Source organism: Rhinolophus sinicus, chromosome 7 (genome assembly GCF_057876585.1).
Source record: "Rhinolophus sinicus isolate RSI-liver-muscle chromosome 7, RSI-T2T, whole genome shotgun sequence".
NCBI classification, from domain to species: Eukaryota; Metazoa; Chordata; class Mammalia; order Chiroptera; family Rhinolophidae; genus Rhinolophus; species Rhinolophus sinicus.
Window position 1 is genome coordinate 19,124,470 of NC_142507.1, and position 23,751 is coordinate 19,148,220.

The following is a 23,751-nucleotide window of genomic DNA, read 5'->3' on the forward strand; positions in this document are numbered from 1 at the left end:
TTGATTGCTTTAGGCACCTCATATAAGTGGAATCATGCAGTATTTGTCCTTTTGTCATTAGTTTATTTCACTTAGCATAACGTCTTCAAGGTTCATCCATATTGTAGGTGGTATCAGAATTTCCTTCCTTTTCAAGGTTGAATAATATTCCATTGTATGTATATACCACATTTTGTTTATTCATTCATCTATAGGTGACACTTGGGTTGCTTCCACCTTTTGGCTATTGTGAATAACGCTTCTGTGAACTTGGGTACAAATATCTATTCCAGTCCTTGCTTTCAATCCTTTGGGTATGTACCCAGAAATGGAATTGCTAAATCATGTGGTAATTCATGTGTTTAATTTTCTGAGGAACTGTTAGATTGTTTTCTACGGTAGCTGTGCCATTTTCCATTTCCACCAGCAGTGCACAAGTTTTCTAATTTCTCCACATCCTTGCCAACACTTGTTATGTTCTGTTTTTCTTTGTTTTTAATACAATAGTCATCCAAATGGGTGTGAAGTGCTATCTAATTGTGGTTTTGATGTGCGTTTCTCTGATGATTCATAATGTTGAGCATCTTTTCATGTGCTTACTGGTCATTTGCATGATCTTTTTGAAGAACTGTCTATTCAAGTCCTTTGCCTAATTTGTTTTTAAACAGGGTTGTTTGTTTTTTGTTATTAAGTTGTAGGAGTTCTTTATATATTTTGGGATATTAACCCCTTATCAAATATATGACTTACAAATATTTTCTTCCATCCTGTGGGTTGCCTTTCACCCTGATTATGTCCTCTACTGCACAGAAGTTTTAAATTTTGATGTAGTCCAGCTTATCTATTTCTGTTGTTGCCTGTGCTTTTGCTGTTACACCCAAGACATCATTGCCAAATCTAATGTCATCATCATAGTTTTTGGGCATTCATATTTATTTTTTAAAACTATTATATTAAAAGATCACCTAACCTTGACTACTCAGTACTTTGGCCCTCCTTTAAGTTTTTTTTTTTTTTTTTTTTTCTTTCATGAGGCAGACTGGCCTCACCTTAGCACCAGCCCTACATTTCAGGGACACATATGCAATGAAGCAGTCATTCATCGCTAGTGAAGGGAATTTTTCCACTGACGGGCGAAATTACTTCCATGTGCACTTTGCAAACAGATCCAAGTGGAGAATTTCTGAAATGTATTCACTGCATGTGATCTGGAATGTAGCATTGGGCTTATTCAGTACTTTTTACAGATGAATCTCTATGGGAGAAATGGATGGTGATTATTTCACTGGAGAATAAACTCAAAAGCATACTTTGAAGAAAGAAGAAAGGGGCACTGAAAAAAAATATCACCAGAATGGATTTGGCTTTTCAAGGTGGAAGGCTTAACTATTTCTATTCATTTGACATTATTTTTATGACAGTCTACATCTTTTTAGTGACTGATTTTAACCACTATCCTTGATGTATATAGAACTAGTGATATAATGATTTCCCTTCTACAAATGCAGAAGTTGAGACTCAGAAACTTTGTCTACTTATTCAAAGTTTGTGACATTTAAGAGATAGAAAATAGATTGAAGCCTAGAACTTTTTATTCTCTTTGTGCCAATGGATCTCAAATAATGGTTCCTGGGTCAACAGTATCAGCATCATCCGAGAATTTGTTAGACACTCCAGTTCTCAGTCCCCTTTCCTGACCTACTGACTTGAAAACTAGGGGTGGGGGGTGGGGGGTGGTCCAGTAGCCTGTGTTTTAAAAAGCCCTGGAGGGAATTCTGTCACATGACATGTATAGGAACTGCTACTCTGCTGTGGTGTGTCCACAACCTCTGTTCTCAATGAGCTTACAAGCTGGTATTAGGTTGGTGCAAAAGTGCAGTTTAAAAAGTTAAAAATAATTGCAAAACCACAATTGGTTTTGCACCAACCTAATAGATAAAATAAGACGCATATATAGATGTTTCAGGTAGACTGTGATACCAGTGTAAGAAGAAAAGTAATGGAGAGTTTTCCAATTCACGGGATGAATAAATACCACTCAGGTTCGAAGATCAGGGAAGGCTATAAAAGAAGAATGGTGGAGTCTGGATATTTGGAAATGAAGGATGACATTCCAAACAGAGGAACTGCATGAGTAAATGCAGCTAGGAGGAGAATGGTGAACTCAGAGGGCATATGGAGCAGCTTAGTTTGGCAGTGGTTGCAGCTTCACTGAGCTGAGAGCAGATGGCAGAGAGCTTCGGATATCAAAATAAGAAGACTTCATTTTATTCAATTGGCGGTAAGAAGCCAGGGCATATTTTGAGCAGGGAAGAACTATGTTCAAAGCTGTAATTTATGAAATTATTCTCAGAATTCTATTGGCTGGATTGCGTTCAGAGAAACCTGGGGATAGAAGACCAGTTAGAAGAGTGTGACAAAAGTCTAGAAAACAGGTGATAAGGACATATGAGGTCAGACAATTAAGTTTGTGAACTCATCCTAGAAAAAGTGCTACATAACTCATTGCTGAATATCTCTACAATCACCTTCGAAGTGCTCCCCTTGGGAAGCTATGCACCGATGCCAGAGCCTAGCCCACCCTTCAGAGCAATTTTGGAACTCTTTCTGGAATGGCCATCAGAGCTGTCCTATTATGCTTGATATCCTGAATGTCATCAAAATGTCTTCCTTTCAATATTTCCTTTACCTTCGGGTAAAGAAAGAAGTCATTGGGGGCCAGATCAGGTGAGTAGGGAGGGTGTTCCAATACCGTTATTTGTTTACTGGCTAAAAACTCCCTCACAGACAGTGCCGTGTGAGCTGGTGCATTGTCGTGATGCAAGAGGCATGAATTGTTGGCCAAAAGTTCAGGTCGTCTAACTTTTTCATGCAGCCTTTTTAGCACTTCCAAATAGTAAACTTGGTTAACTGTTTGTCCACTTAGCACACATTCATAATGAATAATCCCCCGATATCAAAAAAGGTTAGCAACATCATTGCCACAAGTTCACGAGCCTAATTGTCAAACCTCATAGATTAGGATTGAAGCAGTGAGAGTGGGTATTTCAGATCTATAATCTGCAGAACTTAATACCATGTTTCCCCCAAAATAAGATCAGATCTTATATTAATTTTTGCTCCAAAAGACACATTAGGGCTTATGTTCAGGGAATGTCATCCTGAAAAATCATGCTGGGGCTTATTTTCCAGTTAGGTCTTATTTTCGAGGAAACACGGTATGTAGGAGAGAGAAGTATCCAAAAAAAATTATGAATTCAGTGACTCAGGAGCCTGAGACATGTCATTAATAAAAATAGAGGAACAGTTTTAGAAGGAAGAAGAATTGAGCCTTGAACATAGTCAATTTGGAATTCTGACAGGTTTCTTTGATGAAGATGGCCAGCAGGGAGTAAAAATGAAAAGATGGATGTAGGCAGAGGTATCATTCCTGAAAAAATATTTGAGAATCAATACATTTTCTGTAGAAATGAGCTCATTCCTGAGAAGAGGATTCAGGGAGCCATTTTGAGAGGTGGCACTCAGGGATCAGGAAAGGGAGTGGGGGCAGAGAAAAGGCTTTGGGGGAGACCAACATGAAAATTAAAGACTGAGAAATCCAAGAGAGAAGTACTGGTTGTCAGTTCTAGATGAGGAAAGAGAATGAGAAACAGTGTAAGGAGTGAAGATGCCAGCACAAAACTTCAAGGGGTCAAGAGACGAGAGTAGGTGGTTGGAAAAGGCATGCAGCAAATGTACCAAGTTATTTTGAGAAGTTTTGTGATAATGGGAAGGAGAGAGATAAATTAATAACTTAAGGGAGTAGTTGAGTATAGGGAAGAATCATTGGTTGGTTGTTGGGTTTTATTTTAAAAAATAAAAAAGAATGTGAGCCTTTTTGCAGGCAGAGGGATGATAAAAGATGAGAAATAGCTGATTGGACAAATTACCAGAGGAGGATATAGTTGAGAGTGTAAGGGGAAGCCTATTCTTGAGAAGGGAGAAAAAGAAACCAAAAAGAAAGAACAAAGAAAAAATGTGGTGCAAGCACAAGTTTGGAGATAAGAGGGGAATTGAGGCAGCGTATTCAGGTAGTTTTCCTGTACAGTAAGAGTCAAGGCCATTGTTGGAGAGAGGTCATCAGGAATTGAATATTTAAGGATAAAGAGAAAACTTGGGATAGGCACGGTGGGGAATGTGATGGAAACTCAATGAGAGTTCTCGCCTACATCCATCTTTTCATTTTTACTTCCTGCTCGTCATCTTTATCAAAGAAACCGGTCAGAATCCCAAATTGACTATGGTTAAGGTTCAACTCTTTTTGCCTTCTAAAACTGTTCCTCTATTTTTATTAATGGCACTTCTCAGACTCCTGAATCACTGAATCTCATAACTTAAATATCTTGAGAATACTTCTCTCTTTTACATACTAAGTCCTGCAGATGATAGATCTGAAATACCCATTCCCACTGCTTCAACTCTAATCTATCTCTGTATCATCTGCTGTCCAGACTATTGCCGTACGCTTCTACGTAACTGGTCTTCTATCCCCAGGTTTCTCTCAAAGCTATCCATCCAATGTAATTCTGAAAGTAATTCCTCAGTTGCAGCTTTGAATATGGTTCTCCCTTGGTCAAAAAAGGCTGAGCTGATTAGTGCCTTGTTCAGATTGGAAAACACAATTGCATACTGGAATTAATCAATACAACTCCATGACTATCTCTAACAATATCATGTGGCTTTGAAGCAGGGACTAAGAAAGCAAGACAGTGGGATTTCCTCAGAATTGGGGAAGTACAAGGCAGGCACCGGAAAAGAAAACAAAAGACAAAGATGTAAAACAGGGTAGTAGATAGAGCTTCTTTGAAATGATCAGTGATGAAATGTAGTCTGCATCTTCTTGGAGTCAAACAAAGACTAGAGTGAGGTGACATTATTAAAGGTCATGAAAGAACAGCTAGAAGATTCAGAAGTTAAAAAATGGCAGAAGTGAGTGCAGGGGGAAGAAGTTGTAGTCAGAGCGAGGAATTTTATAACTTGGTATCTATAGAGGGCAGTCCTGTATGATAAGTTCACATTACTCCGAGTACCTACAGAAAGTTGAAGTGCAGTCACTAATTGAAAGTGTAATAACAACAAAAAAAGTGAAGGAAATTTGTGAAAAGGTTAGCGACGGGATATTGAAATCAGGAAAGGTAATGAATAACAAGAAAAGGAAGATAGGACATTGTTCTCGAAAATGGTAGATGACGATTGGGACAGAGAAAATGTGGGGTAAGGAGATACTGTAGACTCCAAAAGAGGACAAGTTGAACATGGCAGTGGAGGGATGCTCTGGAAGGAACCTATTCTAACCTCTACTTCTTGCCCTGTGAGATGAGGGCGTGGAAAGGATTATCAGCATCGGGAAGTGGAAGACGCTTCAGAGCATGTTCAAGATTTTTTTTTTTTCTAAATTAGGAAACAGTGAGTAGATTTGAAGAGGGGCTCATCCAGATTGATTGAATCACATCAGCAACTGTGAGTCCTGAGGGCAGGGACCACCTTATCTTGGTCTTTTTTTCACTCTGCCTTCTAGGAATATGTCTGGAGTTTAGGGGTGGTAGCATAATAAATACTGGATTAATGAGTGAATCAGCGAATAAACTTTTTAAGTCAGTCAATGAGGTAAGGAGAGTGAGACAATAACAAGAATATTGTTAATTTGTACCCCCTTTTAAGAAAAAGTTTACAGGAAACAGAAGGTTTAAGAGTAAGCACAAGACACATTCTAAATAGAAGAGTAATTCTTAGGCTTTTTTCAAAGTTCAGCTCCTAATGTAATGCTGGACAAATTTCTAATAGTAACTTGTGGGTTCTTGGAGGACTGACTGAGAAGCAGCTCAAAGGAGACAACTGATGAGCTGCTCTACTCCTGTATTAAAGAGTTCATACAATAGGATCGAGAAGAGAGGAGACAGGCTCTAGCTCCATCATGTTTTCTTTTTTCCTTCCCCGTTACTTCTCATTTCTTACTCTGAGACTTTATAGCTGAGGAGCCTAACGCTATTGAGTTAATAAGGCCAGACAGTCTTTTTTTAAACAACAGCTTTATTGAGGTGTCATTTACTTTCCATGAAATTCCTCTGTGTTAACTGGACAAGGAAATAATTTTTATTATATTCACAGAATTGTACAACCATCTGCAAAATCCAGTTTGAGGATATTTCTTTATCATCCCTAAAAGGTCTTTCATGGGTTGGACTAATCTTAATGAGTTTAATGTAAGGGTAACAGCGACATTTATTCAGCGCTTACCAGGATCTGAGTTCTGTTTTAAGCAGTTTATATGCACTGACTCATTTAATTTTTATAATGACCCATGAGATAGGCACTTTTGTTTCCCCATTTCACAGACAGAAAAACTGAGACATTACCCACAGAGAGTAATAGTTAAAGCCAGCATTCGAACTCAAGCACGCTAGCTGCAAAGCTGTTAATCTTAGCTACCATGCCGTATTGCTTTTTAATGTATACTGGTCATTTGAGAAGCAGGACGGAAATAGCAACAACTATCTATGTTCTTTCTCTGTTTAACTTTATATCATCAGTATGGAGTGAGAAATCCAGCTTTAATGCAAAAATATCCATACATTTCCATACATTTCCCTTAAGTAGCTGATACTGGAACTACTGAAAAATTATGAATAATTTTATATGGAACACAATGAAGTTTGAGTTTTGGCAGTTATCTGGTTAACAAATTAGATCATTGGAGCAAAGAAATTGTATCTGGCGGTTTGAAATATCTGGAATGGCTATCCACGTTCATCAAATTAATAGGATAATTGCCAGTTCTCTACTCTACTTTGTCTGTGTCAACATAGCCTAAAACACAAATGGAAGTTTTTGCCCAGATGATATAAATTTAGTCACTTGCAAACATTCCTGGTCACTAACCTAGAAAGACTGGGGATAGTTGGAAATGTTCCCAGAAATTCAGTTTCAGTATGCAACAGCACAAGAAATACAATGGTAGTATTGCCTCTTTATGAAATCAACTACTGACATTTTAATCCATGTAAAATTCTGTATCTACTTACAGATATTTCTGGAAAGATATCATGTCAAATGAGCAGAGCATTAAATAGGCATATCATTTTCCATAACCCTTCCCTAATGTTAATTTAAGAAAAATCCAATTAATACTAAGTGTGGTGAAGACACCAGTAGGAGCTTAGACTAGGGGCTTTATTTTTAGCAACAGCACTTTTCTGAGTTAGAGAGAGGCAGTGCTGGCTGAACAGAATCCTCCTAAGTTTGTAGAGACAATTTTTTAAAAAGTCACCAATGTAGCTCTTTTTCTGTAGACTACCGTGGTGGGCACATGCCATTATTCATTTGTCAAAACCTTTAGAATGTCCAACACCAAGAGTGAATGCTAATGTAAACTATGGGCTTTGGGTGATAATGACATGTCACTGTAGGCTCATGGATTGTAACAAATGCACCGCTGCGATGTGCCTGGTCAGTAATGGGGGAGGTTGTGCCCATGTGGAGTCAGAGGAGATATGAGAACTCTCTGTACTTTGCACTCAATTTTTCTGTGAATATAAAACTGCCCTAAAAAAGTTTATTAATTTTTTAAAAGTCTCAGCAATATGCTATTTTAAAAAGCAAATCTGTACTTTTCTGTCTAGGAATGAATAGTGTCTAAACACTTATAAACATTAGGTAGTTTGTTTCCGCTAAGATTATCAGAGCCCTTTATATGCACATTCCTGCGTCATTCATTAAAATTACTTAGCTAGATTGAAAGGTGCGTCCCAGCAGTACAGAGTGTCCACCATTTCAAGGTGTGGAGGAGAGCCCAGACCAACTTCTCCCAGAGTTCTGCCTTATATAGATTTTTGTTTCTGAACACTTCTAATTTGCTATGTTTTCATTCCTTTCAGAGGAGTGTGGCCTTAGGCTCCCCTTTCCCACTTCCACTTCTCCACTGGGAATATCCAGGACTTTGTGAATTGCCTGGGGGTATCTTGAATCCCATGCAGACTTCCCTTAGCTGCTCTGTACATTCCTGAGAAATTTCCCTTGATGCTCAACTGCCACTTTCGATGTGAATGAAACACATAACATTATTAACCAATTAAGTCACGATTGAGAAGATAAGCTTGCTGCCTAAAAAATATGGAGTAATTCCAAATTCAGAGTATTTATTAGTTAGTTTTAAATTTGTTGCTTTTGCTCTTTTAGAAGATAACTCAGTCATAGACTCCCCTTCCTTAGAAAAATCAAAGAGATGACTTTATATTTTTATAAAATATAAAAATATTTTAGGAGATAGGGTTTGATAAATAGTGTCCACCCCTTCTCCCCAATATTATATATGCACATTACATATATCTATATCTATATCTATATTTATCTCAAAGAACAATATATATGTCTGCTTGATAGCCAGGAAGACTCCTTGAAAAATAATGGGTACTGTGAATTAGATATAACTGCCTTCTGTTGCTATAAAAAATTTTTCTTTTAAGATAGATAACATCATGTGGAAATATTTACTGCCCTAAGAACTGCGTGAAACACAGTGGTGCAATTCCAATTCCATTTATAAAATTAATACTGTCATCTACTCAGAATACTAATGGTTTTAATGAAGATGCAGCATCTTGCAAACAAATAATTAGTTTTGCGCATGAAAGGATAAATAGAATCCTAATTAACAAATCGCTAATTTTTCTTACAGCTTTTAGGTTTTAACCATGACAAGTGGCAGATTTTATGTGTAGTTTGAAGAATTTATTTTGTTGTTCTGTAATTAGCCAGAATAATTGTAACTTCAAAGTTTATGTAATACAGTGTGTGTTTATGATCTCATCTCTCATCCCATAGTTTGTCATGAAAATGACCGAAACCTCACACTGGACCCATAGGCCAGGCTTTCTCAACAGCAGCACTGTTGACAAGGGGGCTGGATAATTCTTTTCTATGGGAGCTGTCCTGGGCCTCATGGGATATACAGGAGCATCCCTGGCCTCCACCCACTAGATGCCAGTATCACTCCTCAGTCGTGATAATCAGAAGTGGAGGGGGGCAGATGGCCCCCGGTTGAAAACCACTTCTGTAGAAGATGTGGATTGTATTGTATAGCCATCATGATATTATTAAATAGAATGAGCAAAGCTATGACCAAGCAATTGAAAAACCAAAACCAAACTCAAATTTTGAATTCAAAAAAGTCCAAGAAAATGCTTATAACCATCTAAATAATGGAATTGCTTGAACTATGTGGTTAATGTAGTTGGCATTACAGAAATTCTCATTAAGTCAGCTTCACACCTTTAAGAATGTTTGACTAAAGAAGTCTTAAGTGACTGCTAATGAGTAAAATAGAAAGAGGAGTTCTGGAGAAAATAGCAAATGCATGAAGCCTCCTGCGCTTTCCTTTAAAAATGCATATCCACAAATACTTTGCTTTTCAACAATCTCACGGTGTGAAAATTCATTGTTTAAAAGGTACAGTTTACAATCTACATAAAGGTTACAAAGTACAGGTTTTGAAAAAATACATTAACTTTTGGAACCACTAATACAAATGGATTATTACAAATACAGTTTCATTGCCTGAAAATGGGATGCAGTGGGGGTATCGTAAAATATAGATTTTAAATATCAGATGCTGGATAGTTTCCTGTCATGTGTCTAAAGAGCTTTTTTGCCGAAATTATATGGACTGGTGAATAGGCACTATAATATAACTTTCAGAGGAAGTCATATTCGCTGTGAAGGAAAGGCAACATCGTTCTGCTTTTAAAATAAAAACCCATCTTAGATAATTTAGTCTTGCTCTAATGTTTAGTTTCTATCCTATTCTACTTCAATACATGTTTAAATTATTTGTTTCAAGTTTAATCTCTCATGTTACATTGAAGGATTTCTGAATTCAAAACTCATTAGATATATTTAAAACATGTACATTCTGCTCAGAACTATTCAGAAAGCATTTTAACCAAAAAGAAAAAAAAATCCTGAAACCACTTAATCTAACGTTAATATTAATTTATTTAATGGCTATAAAAACATATTATGCAAGAAATTTTATAGCAAATAGGAAATGTAGAAAAGATATTGATAATGTAATATTTGTTACAGCAAGTGAAATAACAGGTTACAGAGCAGTAGAGATTTCATAATTTCTTTGATGTGAGCATTATAAGGACCATTAAGTGATTACTGAAATAGTTTAAGTATCTATGGTTACCTAAGGTTATGCAATTGTTGAACTAGAATAATAATTGTTATATACTACCATAAAATACAATGAAGAGTTGTTATCTTAGGGATAATATAATGCATAAAGCTAATAAGCTATAGCAAATAAAATGCTATAGAAGACCTATATCATCCTATATTATACTCCTATATATTTCAGTATTGCATTGCATTTTTTATGCCCAAACTGTCGGAAATCTTCATTTTATGCCAATAAATTTGCTTGAAGCAATTTTAGTGAATGTGACATGGTGTAGTTTACTGTGGCTGGGTAATATTTTTCTCTATGAGGTAAGAGAAGAGTTCAATAGTGTTTTCCATTTTCAGACAACTTCCACTGTAGTTTTGTGTAGCAGTTTTTGATATTGTACCATAGCTACTCCCCTATATAATCTAAAATAACTTAAATATTAGCCAAATAAAAAACATTTCAGGAGAAAAATATTTTGTATACACTCTTAGTAAATGAATATATACATAGTTAAAGAACGTGTGTACACGCATATTTACATGCATATACATACACCTGGTGCTCTACAAACTGTCCATTTATTTGGTGATCACACTGTTATTTTCGTTTGCCCATTCCATTGCTTTTCGCTTATCGAATATTTAAGGTGGGATCCTGCATTTACATGTAGAGTAATAAAAAATAATGTCTACATAGCATTTTCCGTATAAAAGACTTTCTCACAGGCTAATTTAAGGCGCTTTGAGACTGATTCTTTCCACTACTTTCTGCCTATCATTTTTTCCAATTAATAATGGAAACAGTCAAATAAACTTACCATGAGGGGGAAGTACCATAGTTTCCAGAATGTAGCACAGGGTTTATACGTTTAGTGCTTCACAATTTACAAATGCTTTCCCATATCTCATGTGAATCTGAAATAATTGCATGAAGTAAGTACTTTCATTTCCAAGACCAGTCTGCTAGGAAGTGTCAGAATCAGGCCTCCTACCTGAGTCACTTTTTCAAACTCACTCCGTGATGGGCTCTCTCCTAAATTCTGCCCTATTCTGCCATGCCTACAAGGAAACAAGAGGCCTGAATTACTTACAAGCCCCATGGGAAGAAGAGGAATGAATTACGATGTTTGCCAATCCAGTTGGCTTTTCATTAGCATGCTGGTATAGATTTGGAGGTGATTCAGAGAGCAAATGTTCACTAGCAGCTTGACGTCAGCATGAAAAAATAAACCAGCTTGATCTGGAGCAGCACAGGTACAATCTGCTTACTGAACCTGGACTTGTCTACTTGGTACCATGAAGCTTTTAGCTGTTCTCTAAGTTCTCATAGAATGAACTTCTTTTCAAATTACTTAAACTAAAGTGACTGAAGAAAATTTGGTCCCTGTAAAATAGGAAGAAACGGAAAACTGGAGTGTGATCTGTTTTATGGAAGCTTTTGTCCAGTTCCCCTGGAGGATCAGTAGTTTTCATGGACGGAAATTGATGTGGAAATGAAAGCACGTGGAATAAATGTTACTGCAGAATAATGAAATGGTGCTATATCTGCAATGCATTTAGTTCTCATAGTATTGCATGGAATTTATTGAATCATTTATTTAATGTTATTTAGTAAATAATAAGTTCTAGGCATATGCTGAGTGCTGGCGATAGGAAAATAAACAGGAAAATCCCCACCTTAAAAGTGCTAATCGTCCAATGTAGGAGAGACGTAGTGAAACAATGACAGTACAAAGAGCTGTAGGCTGCAACAAACACCAGCTGCCAGAGAGAACTTGCAGAGGCACAGAGAAGGGACCCTAAATCATCAGTGATGTCAGGCAAGGCTTACCTTCTGGTGGGAAGAGTCTCCTTGGCTGGACAGTCCAAGTTTACGCCTGGTGTTCAACCATAATTAGCAATACCACCTCCTTCCCCTCTAAGAAGTGCTCCATTCCATGATCATCTTATTACTAGGAAATAGGGAAGGAAGTAACAGGGAGTAAGAGGTAGAAAGGTTTTCCAGTTAGAGGAGATAATGAGAAGGAATCAAGGCAGGGATTTGAGGGGCTATATGTAAACCATTAAGCAAGGATGAAATGCAGGGTGACGAGATGCAGACAGGAGTGATGTTAAAAATACTTAACATTGGCATGGCACTGGCCATTTAGAGTAGACACCAGCCATAAACAAGTGGTGCTGCTGTTCACATCATAAGGGCCTCGTGTTCTAAGGAAGTTGAAATTTACCTTGAAAACCTTAGGGAGCATTGAAGGATTTTAAGCAGTGGAGGATGAGAGGAAGATTAGTTTGATGTACTCAGGTTAACTTGGTCTAGGTCATCGAGCAGTAAAGAGAAAGGTAAGGGACTTGTTTGGAGTATCTACTAGACATGTGCATTGTGCTAGGCACTTCCCATGCAGGTCTGGCCCTCATGACAATCCTGTGATGGGGCCATGGAAGCTCACAGAGGCTGTATCTCCCCAAGGTCCACAACTATTGAGTGGCAGAGATGGTTCTCAAACCCTACTGTAGGTTATTCAACTCTGTTTTCCCTCTAACATACTTTCTGCATCCCTCAAGGACTGCTGTGGTCCAGTTGGAGTGGACTGTGGAAGTACCCATTATCATTAAGTGGGGATTGTCACTAAAATAGTAGAATGAAGTTGGTTGTCATGGTAGTCATTGAATTGGTCGTGATGTTCACTAATTCTACAGTTACTTTGGGATATCTAAGACTCGCTTGTTGATTGGTCCTCTTTTTTGCAAGGGTCTTGTTTCCCTCTAGCAGATCTTATTAGGTCCTTTCTTGCCACCAGGCAGACCTGGAATTAATGCTCTACTCTACCCCCTCCAAATGACTTAATTCTTTAAGACTCAGTCTCCATATTGGTAAAAGGACACGAATACTGTTTGCCTCACAATTTAAGGATTAAATTGAGTGAGCATATGTGTACCAAGCACACAGTAAATATTCAATAAATGTTAGTTGCCATCACTGAAAATGTGGCCTGGCACACAGTAGGTGCAAAGTAAGCATTTGTTGAATGAATGAATGAATGTTTACTACATTTTAATCTGTAAATGTGTTGTTTACCATTGAATTTTGATGTACCAGCAAGACCATGCTAGATGGTTCACCCCTGATAGTACCATGTGGTAGTGATATTTTCTTCTCTCAATTTTTCAGCAAAATAGCCCCCCATGGTGCCATTCCAGAAAGTAAAACAGAGGAAACTAATCACCCCTCACCATGCAGTATAAATAAGGCTTTGAGTAGAAGCAGGCATGTTGTTTCCAGCAACAAGACTTCCACTTTCAGCTCCAATGTGTTTCTGGCAACACATGCTGCTATGAAAAGGACATTGTCACAAAGAAGGGTAAAGTATTTGGGAGAATACTAACTCCACCCCATGAAAAGTCAAATGGAAGTGGGAGAATGATCTAGGGAGATTCGTTAGAATTTTTGCTCCATCTTTTGGAGCAAAAATTAATATAAGACCCAGTATTACATTACATTATATCATATCGTATCATATATCATTATATTATATTATATTATATTATATTATATTATATTATATTATATTATATTATATTATACCCGGTCTAATATTATAGTAAAATAAGACTGGGCATTATATTATATTATATTATATTATATTATATTATATTATATTATATTATATTATATTATATTATAGATCCGGTCTTATAGTAAAATAAGACTGGGTCTTATATCAATTTTTGCTCCAAAAGACACATTAGAGCTGATTGTCTGGCTAAGTCTTATTTTCAGGGAAACATGGTATAAACAAGGAGATAATAAAGAAGAAACTTTGGAATTGAAACTCTGTAAATATGTGTAATGACTATGCTTTAAGAAGGGGACATCTTATACATGAGGCCTTAAGCTAAAGCAAGGAAAATTATGCCATAATCATCATAAAAATGTGGATAAGTCAGGAGGGAAAACCACATGAAATCACAGTTAAATATCAATGGAGAGTAGGCAAAAATAGATACAACTATATAGTGTTTGAGGATGTTAAGAAAAGTAAAAAATTGTATACTTCTTTTGGTTTAACAAATGGATTGTGTGACTTTTCATGTTTCTTAAAACGAAAGGTACATGACCACAGAGCTTTGTTTCCTTTCACAATGGACAAACCCATACTCAGTGACTTGAAGGATTTTTTTCCCCCTGCTATTTAATCCAGTTCTTTAAAATGTCATTATGTTTTAATTTAGAAAACGAACTATCTGGAACCTGAAAAAAATTAATGTCAAAGAACCTTTGTATTTCTAAATGGTCAGGTTTATCCTGAATATACCAAAATATATTTCAACACCTGTCCTACCATTGGGAGGTTTTAATTACCGAAAGTCTATTCCTGTAACATTATTGTTATATTTAGTCACGATGTTATTTTCTGAGTAATAATAATAAGGAAGTGAGAATCTCCATCTTAATAACTCTGTACCTTCCTATTTGTATTTCCATTTGATACTACCACTTTTAATCTAAAAAACTATTCAAAATTGTCCTCAAATCTTTTTTTTTTTTTTTTAAAAAAAGGTTTTTATCCCCTTCAATTGTCATCTAACCAGTCTAACTTCTTTGTTAATCTTTTTTATACGTCTGTCATTCAAGTCTCATAACCTTTTCGGTGTTCTGAACTCTTGCTAGTCTCTTCCTTTTTCCTTGCTTTGAGGTTCCCAGAACAGAACATGCTCTTCCAAACGAGACATGTGTAGAAAAATATTGTCATCTTTTTCTCTACATGTCAGATACTAAAATATGTTCACTGTGCTTAAAAGGGAATACTAACAATAAAAAAGCCAGCCCCCAAAAAGTAATGACTTTCATACTTTTCATTCCACATCTAGGTAGGATTTAGGTACTGTAGTAAATGAGGTGAGGGCTGATCTGATGTGGAAATAAGTGAGCTTAGGTAAGGATTGCCAGCAAGTTTGAACGTTCTTCTCCAATTGTGCTCCTACTAGATGGATTCAGAAAAATCTGTCTTAAAACACGACAAGTCAGAGGAATGTTCTGAACTAATTATCTGAAACTACTCAGAGTTTCAACCATACAGTATAGTTTTACAGCTTTACAATTTATAGAAGCTCAAATTACTTGGGAATTCATTTCAAAAATAAGGCTCCAGTGTGGAATCAGAAATCATTGCTCCTGATTTTGCAATATCAGACACTTTGTGGAGGCCTTTTAGTAAAAACCACAGGTAGATGTCATGCATGTTTTGATTTGGTTAAACTTATTTCCATTAAATTCTCCAGAGTGAATTTGGAGTGATAGTTAAAACTTTCTCCACACATTCTTTTCTTTCTTGAATAATGCACACTGAAACTGAATTGCTTTGTGCTAAAATTTTAGGGTTAATGAAGTTTTCTAGAAACTTGCTTTTTTTTACTTGAGACTGCAGTGATGTTTTTGTGATATAGGGAAACCCTAGTTCTTCTATTTATTACTGTTTCATGAGTTTGTTTCCATGTTTGCACAGGAATTTAAAATAGATTAATGATTCTTAAAAATAATATAATGAAGGCAGGAAAAAAGACGGGGTGAGTTTAGTGTAGCAGTGCAGTTAAGAGCACGGTCACTTACTGTGTGCCTTGTGCACTGTCTTAGTCCCAGTTCCCCAGAAAGCGGTGCCTGAGGTGAAAGTTCACTGTCTACTCTGGGAGGGCAACCCCAAAAAAACAAGAGTGAGGGAAATAGAAAGTGAGACAGGGAGGCAGGGAGAGCAAAACGGAAGATGCACGTTTCCATGATGCCACAGCTTTGCAACCAATCATCACGGGTCGCTGTGAGGGACTTGCCTAAAGAGGCCACAGGGAACGCTGTGAGCCAGTCCTCTCCACTGGGCCATATTTCCTTAGCATCCTCAGGATATGTTATCCAGCCCTTCTGCACAGACTCTGAGGGAGGCAGAACCTCTTTGGCTCTGGACCAGGTGCAGAGCTTCTTGATGTAAGGCTTGGGGCACTGTAGCTGTGGCAGCAGACGGAGTGTGTCTGGGGCTTCATGACCATGGGCATGGTGTCAGCCATTCTGAGAGGCAAAGGCCAGTGGCCAAGGCCTGAGGATCAGGCAGGCTGAGCAGACCTGGGGAACATGTGATTGGATCCATCTCAGACAAGTTACCTAATTCCTTTGTGTCTCACTTTTGTCATTTGTAAAATGTGAGTAGTAACAGTCACTGTATTACAAATTGTAAAACAATTAAATGCCTTCATATAGTTAATGCAACTAGAATGTGCCTGCGAAAGCTGAAGCTGGTCTCAACCATGGTAGCAACATTATCTTAAGTGTGGAGCCTATAAGGGCACTACTTAAAAGAATACAGTGTTCATTTGAGTTAATAAGTTTGGTGTGTTTGTTTAAAAACAAACAAACATTGAATTGCAGCCATACGCTTAGCAGCAGGAGGAAAATGCCGCTATGACTCTCTTCGAGTCATGCCTTTGAGTCTGGGTGTAGGACAGCATTTACGCGTACAGATTCAAGTTATATACATAGCATTATTTTGAAAATTTCAGTTCTCAAAGTTAACAAAGGAAATGTGATATACAATTACAATTCTTCCGCAAATAAATACATCACTGGCACAAAAATGAGAACATAAATTCACTTCAAACGGAGTCCAGTTTCTAAAGTTGTGCGTACAATCTAATTGTGGGTACCGTAGTATTCTCTCTCTCCCCCTCCAGTGGCCAAGTCTTCCAAACAGCCGTGCTATGCCCAGGTCATATTTCCTCTCCATGCCATTCAGATCTGCAGCAGAGTGTTTACCACTCGAGTTCAAGTGACAGGAGCTCGAGTGAGAGGAGTTTCTCTTTCCTAATTCAGCTCTGTGTGCTCCCAGGTTGTAACACACATGCACTCAAAGCACTAATAAAGTAACTCTGCTTTCTGTTCCGTGGGTGTTGATAGCCTGTGCGTGGCTGGTCTCCTTTCCTTGCAGTGCTAGCTGCTCTTCTGGCCCACTGTGCTCAGCGCAGGTTTCATTCAGCCTGGCTCGGCGTGGAGGCAGACTGCCTCACATAGACTATCTTGCGTGAACACTTTCAGCCTTGAAACTGGAAGGCAAATAAGCACATATTCCCTCTCCAGTGCCTCCTGAACTTTCCTTTGTGAATGGGAGGTCGTGTAGTAAGTGTAGGAGTGTGCTTTGCTCAGTTTTTATTGGCTACATGTTACTATGTGAGTGAGCAGCCATGTAATAGCTATGTTCATGCACACGTTATCACCCTTCCCATTATGCTTAGAGCTTTCAAAATGCCTGACTGTACATGAAACAGCATAAGTCTTTGACTTCATTGACCAAACTTGTTCTTTCCTCCATTACACACACACACACACACACACACACACACACACACACGCACAAAGATGACTTGTAGTCTTATATTAGCCAAGGAATACAAAAACGAATATTTTATTTTGAGGATATTACCTCTCTTATGATGATTTATTATAAGGCATCTTCTAAGACATGTCAAATTAACTCCCTTTATAAACATTTCCATTTTTAACTCTTTAAAAAAAAAAAATCAAAGTATCAAATATTCCTTCAGAAAACACCCAGAAATGTAAGGTTTCCCTTTTATAGGCAGCACAATGTGGTACTGTTTCATGAGTTCCATGAGGTCTCCCCCTACCCCGCCCTCCTCCAGCAGCAGTTTTCTGGTTTTCTTCTAATGGTTTCCCTAAAAAGATCCCATTTCCTGTACCAGTGCTAATGATTGATTTACATTTCACATTCTATCTTTGATTTTTCTTGTGTTAGTGGTTTCGGTAGCCTAATATTGCCCGTTTTTGCGCATCATTCACTGTGTTCAGACAGTGTTGGATGTCTGCTTTCAGTTTTTAAATAGAAGAAATAATAACCACCTAGTTTGAAAAGCTCTTTGGGATTATGGGTTTGGTTAATATCCTCTAAAAACAATTTCAAAAAATTGTAGTAGAAGATTATAAATGACTTTTTATGTGATTGCATCCCCTGGTGCTTTGAAATAAAAACACAATAAAGAGTATAAAAGCACTTGGTCAGAAAGGCTAATCCTGAGCTGAGGCCATTTACATTTAGATTTAAATAAGTCAGACTATTTCTTCTTTCAAACTTTGTTTCACAGTTTTAAATGGGGACTGCTTGGAATTTAAAAGTCCCGGTATTTTGAATATATTTTGAAAAGTTAGAATGCCTAAATTCTTGTCTTTTAAGAATAATAACTGTGATAAACATAAGGAGTAAGGAATTGTCATTAGTAATTTTTAGTGAAACAATGTATTGCAACAGTGATTAATAAGGGTCATCTAATATGTGGTCCGAGTGAAGTGAGGTGGGGTCATTGGTGTAATAAGCAAGTGCTGTGCCTTCCGGAAGGTGGGGGTATGTAAACAAGCCATGTACAAACAGTCATAGAGTGTGATCCCCACTTTTTGTAAGTGATGGAGTATAAAACAGTCTGACAACTCTTCTAGAAATCCAGACCTTGATTCTATGCTCAGATGGGCCACGTGACCAATAAAAAGTCTTTTTCTTCAATCATAACGTGAAGGGTACAGATATGATGCCTTCAGGGACTTTTCCAAGACCTAAATTCTAGGTCTCTATTGCACTATGATTCAAAGGACAAGTAGACATACGCCCATGACACAGGATGTGTTCTAAGAATGTTGAGATCCCTGGAACCAGCTGCTGGACAGGGTGCGATGGGGTGGAGCTGTGACAAGCACAGTGATGACATTAACTTGACAGGGTCTGTGTGGGGGAGCAGTGGGGGCCCATGAGATCTTGGCTGATTTCTCTCCCTGAGTCCAAGGGTTTGTCCAACTGCAAGGGGAATGGCTGGGCCTGTCTGACACATGTACATGTTTTTGTTTGTTAACTCAAAATTCTTCATAAAAAGGGCATACACTCATTTATAGCCACGTTTCTTGATTCTTGGCCAATCTATATGTTTGTTAATTAAATAAAAACCTTGAGGAAGAAGTTGATCCAGTATTTGAGTAATGGTGTCCTGGCAATTTCTGTACATTTTTTTTTTTCTTTTTAAGGCTTCTGCTCTTACAGCAACCAGTTAAATATACTGTAAGACTTTCAGTTGACCCCTTTAAAAAGCCTTCAAACCTTTCTCTAAAAAGCTGATTATTCTTCTTTTTCTCAAGTCACTGCTCTCTCTAGGAAGGTAATCTATTTAGATAACAAATATCATTTAAGTTTTGTTAATTAGATATTCCTTGAGGACTGTGTATGTGCTGACCCTAAGCTACAGAAGCACTAAAGACACCTAAGATGTGTATTACGTCCTCTGGTAGCTCACAGCCCTTTGGAATTAGCCCCCTAACAGCAAAACCTGCCTGGAACCAGTGAGCTGTCTTCTACAGGAGCTCAGAGGCTGGAGACAGCCCAGCCCTGACTAAGAGAAGCTGAAGGGTGTAAGGAGAATTTCAACAAGTAAAAGGGAACGACACCTTCTGAACGAAGAGGTGTGACTGCATGTGGGATGCACTGGGGCACGGAGAGTGGGCTCTGTGAGGCCAGAGACTCTCAGAGCAAAATCAGCATGGCTTCTGCTCCCCTAGAAAGCAAGCAGTAGCATGAAATATATGTCATCTCTTCACGTGTTTCTACATCGTATGTCCTCCAGAAAGAAGATTTTGGAAGAGTCATGAATATCTTGATAGTAATCGAAGTAACCACCTGTATTAGCTAACGTTCACTAGAGAAACAGAACCAACAGGATGCATCTATGCATAGAAAGAGATTTATTGTAAGGAATTGTCTCATGCAATTATGGAGGCGGAGAAGTCCCAAGATGTGTAGTTGGGAAGTTGGAGACTCAGGAGAACTAATGGTATAGTTCTAGTACAAAAGCTGGCAGGCTTGCAACCTAATAAGAGCTGATGTTTCCATTTGAGTCTGAAGGCAGGAAAAGACTAATATCCCAGTTCAACAGTCAACTGGAGGTGTTCCCCTCTTACTCTCAGGAAGATCAGCCTTATTGTTCTAGTCAAACCTTCAACTGATTGGATGAGGCCCACCTATTTTAGGGAGGGCAATCTGCTTTACTCAGTCTACTAATTCAAATGTTAATTTTATCCAAAAAATATCCTCCCAGACACACCCAGAATAATATTTGACCAATATCTGGGCACCCTATGGCCCAGTCAAGTTGACAAATAAAATTAACTCTCACACCACCTCTCAGTCTTGTAAGGCTTAATTATAAAGCATTCGGGGACGTTTCACCAACCTGATTACTAACTTGACAGCTCACCAAGACTCATGATTTTTTGGAAGTGTTACAATATTGTAGACATTCTGGACAATATGTTCTGGTGGTTAAGTGCGTATGCTAGAAAGCCAGTATGCTTGGCTTTGAATCCCAGCCCTGCTTCTTAAGAGCTGTGTAACACTGAGTATCTAACTTAAATTCTCTGTGCCTTTTTATCTGTATTTGTAAAATGTAGGTAATAATAATACCTAACTCTTTGTTGTTCTGAAGATTAAATCAGTTCATACACACCAGTTAATGTACAGATACCAGTAGGTGATGGGGACATAAAATGTACTCAATAAAAATTCCTATAGCTATGTACTATCATTGTAAAATGCTGTTTCAGCCTTGGCTCAGTGTTATTTGAGCATTGGTACTTTCTGAGGAAAGAGTCCTTACCAAGAGCAGTTAAAACTGAATATGCCCAATTAGCATACACTTTGGATAGTTTAAAACCAAAACTCCAAAGCCTTCGCTGGCTTCAGAACGACACCAGATTTAGAAAATGAGTTAGAGAAGATGAAATAGAAAGTAGCACATTTATAGAATATGCACAGGCAGTGGAGTGTTTGATTCACTTCACTACTTCTGTTCAATTTAGTTTGTTACAGTCAGAGAAACTGTCCATATTTTAAATGGTTCTTTGGCATCTTAACATTAAAAACATTTGCAAACAAACCAACAGTGGGTGGGGGTGGAGAAATGCTAATTGATGCTCTTTGTTGGGTTTTGAGTTGTCAGGCATAACGGGCGGGCGGGCTGGCAGGCGAATTGATTGGGGCTGGGATTGTCTTGGGTTGAAGGTGTTCACCTGGCTGATGGAAAGGCAACCTTGGGTAAGTCACTTGGATTCAGGGCTCTTGAGCCAGATGACAAAGCAACCACCTGTGCAGCTAGTCTTTTGTAAGTGTGCTATTTCTGATTTGTCCTAAGAACCACACCATTCAATAAGTGATTCCATGTCTGTTTAGATAAGTTTGTTCACAAACTTATATGAAATATATTTGCAGGGTGATGTGTGAGGAAATTCTTCGGTTCTTTGAACCTAACCTCGTGAGTGCTTCAGTGTCCTTTGGGAGGTCTTGACTTGCAGATTCTGTATATGTGAATCTTCAGGGCACCCACTGTTGCTGACTACAGTTCAGAAGCTTTGGTGTGTTCCCTACTGTGTGTACAACCGTCTTATGCTAGCACCTCATAGGTGATGCAATGTGCTGTCAATAACACAATTTTTTTTCTCTGTTTTTTGATGGCATATAAAGTATATCCATATTACTGTGTACTTGCACCTCCCCCAATAATACTATTCTGTCTTGAGAAGGAATTTTTCAGATTTTCAAGTTCCCATGTCTGAAATTAGTCTGGCAACGAAATTATATTCCGACTCAGCTCTTTGAAGCCCGCTGTATTAGTCCATTTGATTATTTCCTTGGGAAAGTTCTCCCTCTAAGTAAAACAGGAATGCCTTACCCTTTTATCAAGTGACTAAAGATAGTTGAGGATTAAGTCTGAATGGAGTGATTACTGCTTTCAAAAACCCAAATAATGGAAAGTATGTTGTTATTGTTGTTATTGCTTGAACTATCCCATGGTTCCTTGGTTGTGAATTTCCTCCTCCCATCTTCTTCCTAACTTGTAAATCTGTGTATAAATTTCTATGCATTTGTAACACTTACATTAATTTCAGGTATTTGAAAAACTTCAGTGAGGAAAATTGAATCATCAAGTCCATATACTTTTATTATTATTCACTGTTATCACCATTCTTAGCCATGGATGTAGTGGCACGTGCTCTTTCAAATATTATTGTAAAGTTAAAAAATTTTAATCATAAGGCTGTTATGATGAAGCCAGTTTTAGTCTATTATGAAAACGCCGCACTTTTTCATTTTTGAGAGCTAACCTCAGAATGCATTGAGCTGTGCCTTAGTCTATTTTCCATTATCCTCCCCCCCCCCCAGAAATCATGCCATGCAGTTAATACTTCATTACAACCGAACTGCAATATGTATACATGGTATGCAAAATGAGCCATTTTGTTTTAAAACAGATTGCAGATGAAAGGAAACCATTCATTTCTTGCTTGCTTGCTGTAATTACGAGAGTACTAATTACTCCGAATCACTGACATCCAGGGTCAAGAAGGATGACAACAGAAACATCAAAGCTGTGGCTCACTTGCTGTGACAGATTTTCCGTATTCCCAACCACAGTATTTTTTTTTACGGCTACTCTTTTCCAATTTGATAGTGGAAAACAAAACAAAACACACACACACACACACACACACAAAAAAAAAAAAAAAAAAACAACAACAAAAAAAAAACACAGGAAAAAACAACACCAAACCTGCACACAGTCAAGATTGCTGAATGTTTACTATTATTTCATTCGCAGTTTGACGGTGAGAACATGTATATGAGCATGACAGAGCCGAGCCAGGACTATGTGCCAGCCAGCCAGGTGGGTTAATTAATCTTCTCTGCCTTGTTTCAAATTGTAATTAAACAAATTCAAAGAGTTGCATTGCAAATGAGTAGCACTATCAGTAACTGCTGCAATCAGGAATAATCATAATTTATAAACAAAGCATTTAAGCCTTGTTTCCAGTTAATGAGATAGAGCTGATAAAACACCAAAGTTGGCATTTGTTGAAAGATACTACCTTGTTTCCCCTCCAGAACAGCAAGCAGCTGTTTTGCCAGCATGATCTTTCCTAAACAGTTGTTTTACCTTTAGGAAATAAAGTCTTTACAGGTGCAGGTTATTTGTGCTTCTGACTATAGATAAGTTAATCATTTTAAGCTACACATGTCACAAATAGCTTTAATTATCAACTGTTGGGGCAGTTTTCAATAAAATGTTATATTTATAGCCAAAATCACTATGTGGCTGCTTTCAGAATCTACTGGGTGGGTAGCTTACAAGCCCAAATGCATGATATGATTGAAACCTTTCAAGGGCATGTTTGTATCCATTTCACTGGGAATGGTTGACAAGGTATTTAATCATGAGAGGTGACAACAGAAGTCCAATGAAAATGTAAATGGTTACATTTATAAAAGTAAATGCTTGGCTATTTATTTTTAGATACTTAAGACCAGGCCCTTTCATCCAGGGAGGGCATTTAAAGAAAAATTATATCTGCCCTAGGGTGCCAGTATAACATAATATGTAAGAACATTGTAAGTAAAAATAAATGAATGAATGAATGAAAGTGATGGTGAGTTCATAGGAGCATTTTGTGGACTTAAACATTTTTTTCTAGAAGAGTAT

General features: G+C 37.7%; 1 protein-coding gene across 3 annotated transcripts in view; it reads left to right on the forward strand.

Annotated features, from left to right (window-relative positions):
- TOX (thymocyte selection associated high mobility group box) overlaps positions 1 to 23,751 on the forward strand; it is a 295,083-nt gene that overhangs the window by 125,295 nt on the left and 146,037 nt on the right. For 2 of the 3 annotated variants that reach the window (XM_074318657.2, XM_019756956.3), the window contains one exon: positions 22,873 to 22,938. The exons of the other annotated variant lie outside the window; for it this stretch is intronic. In XM_074318657.2, the coding sequence (XP_074174758.1) occupies positions 22,873 to 22,938 (66 nt within the window). The remainder of the gene's footprint in view (positions 1 to 22,872; positions 22,939 to 23,751) is intronic. 3 annotated transcript variants of the gene reach the window in all.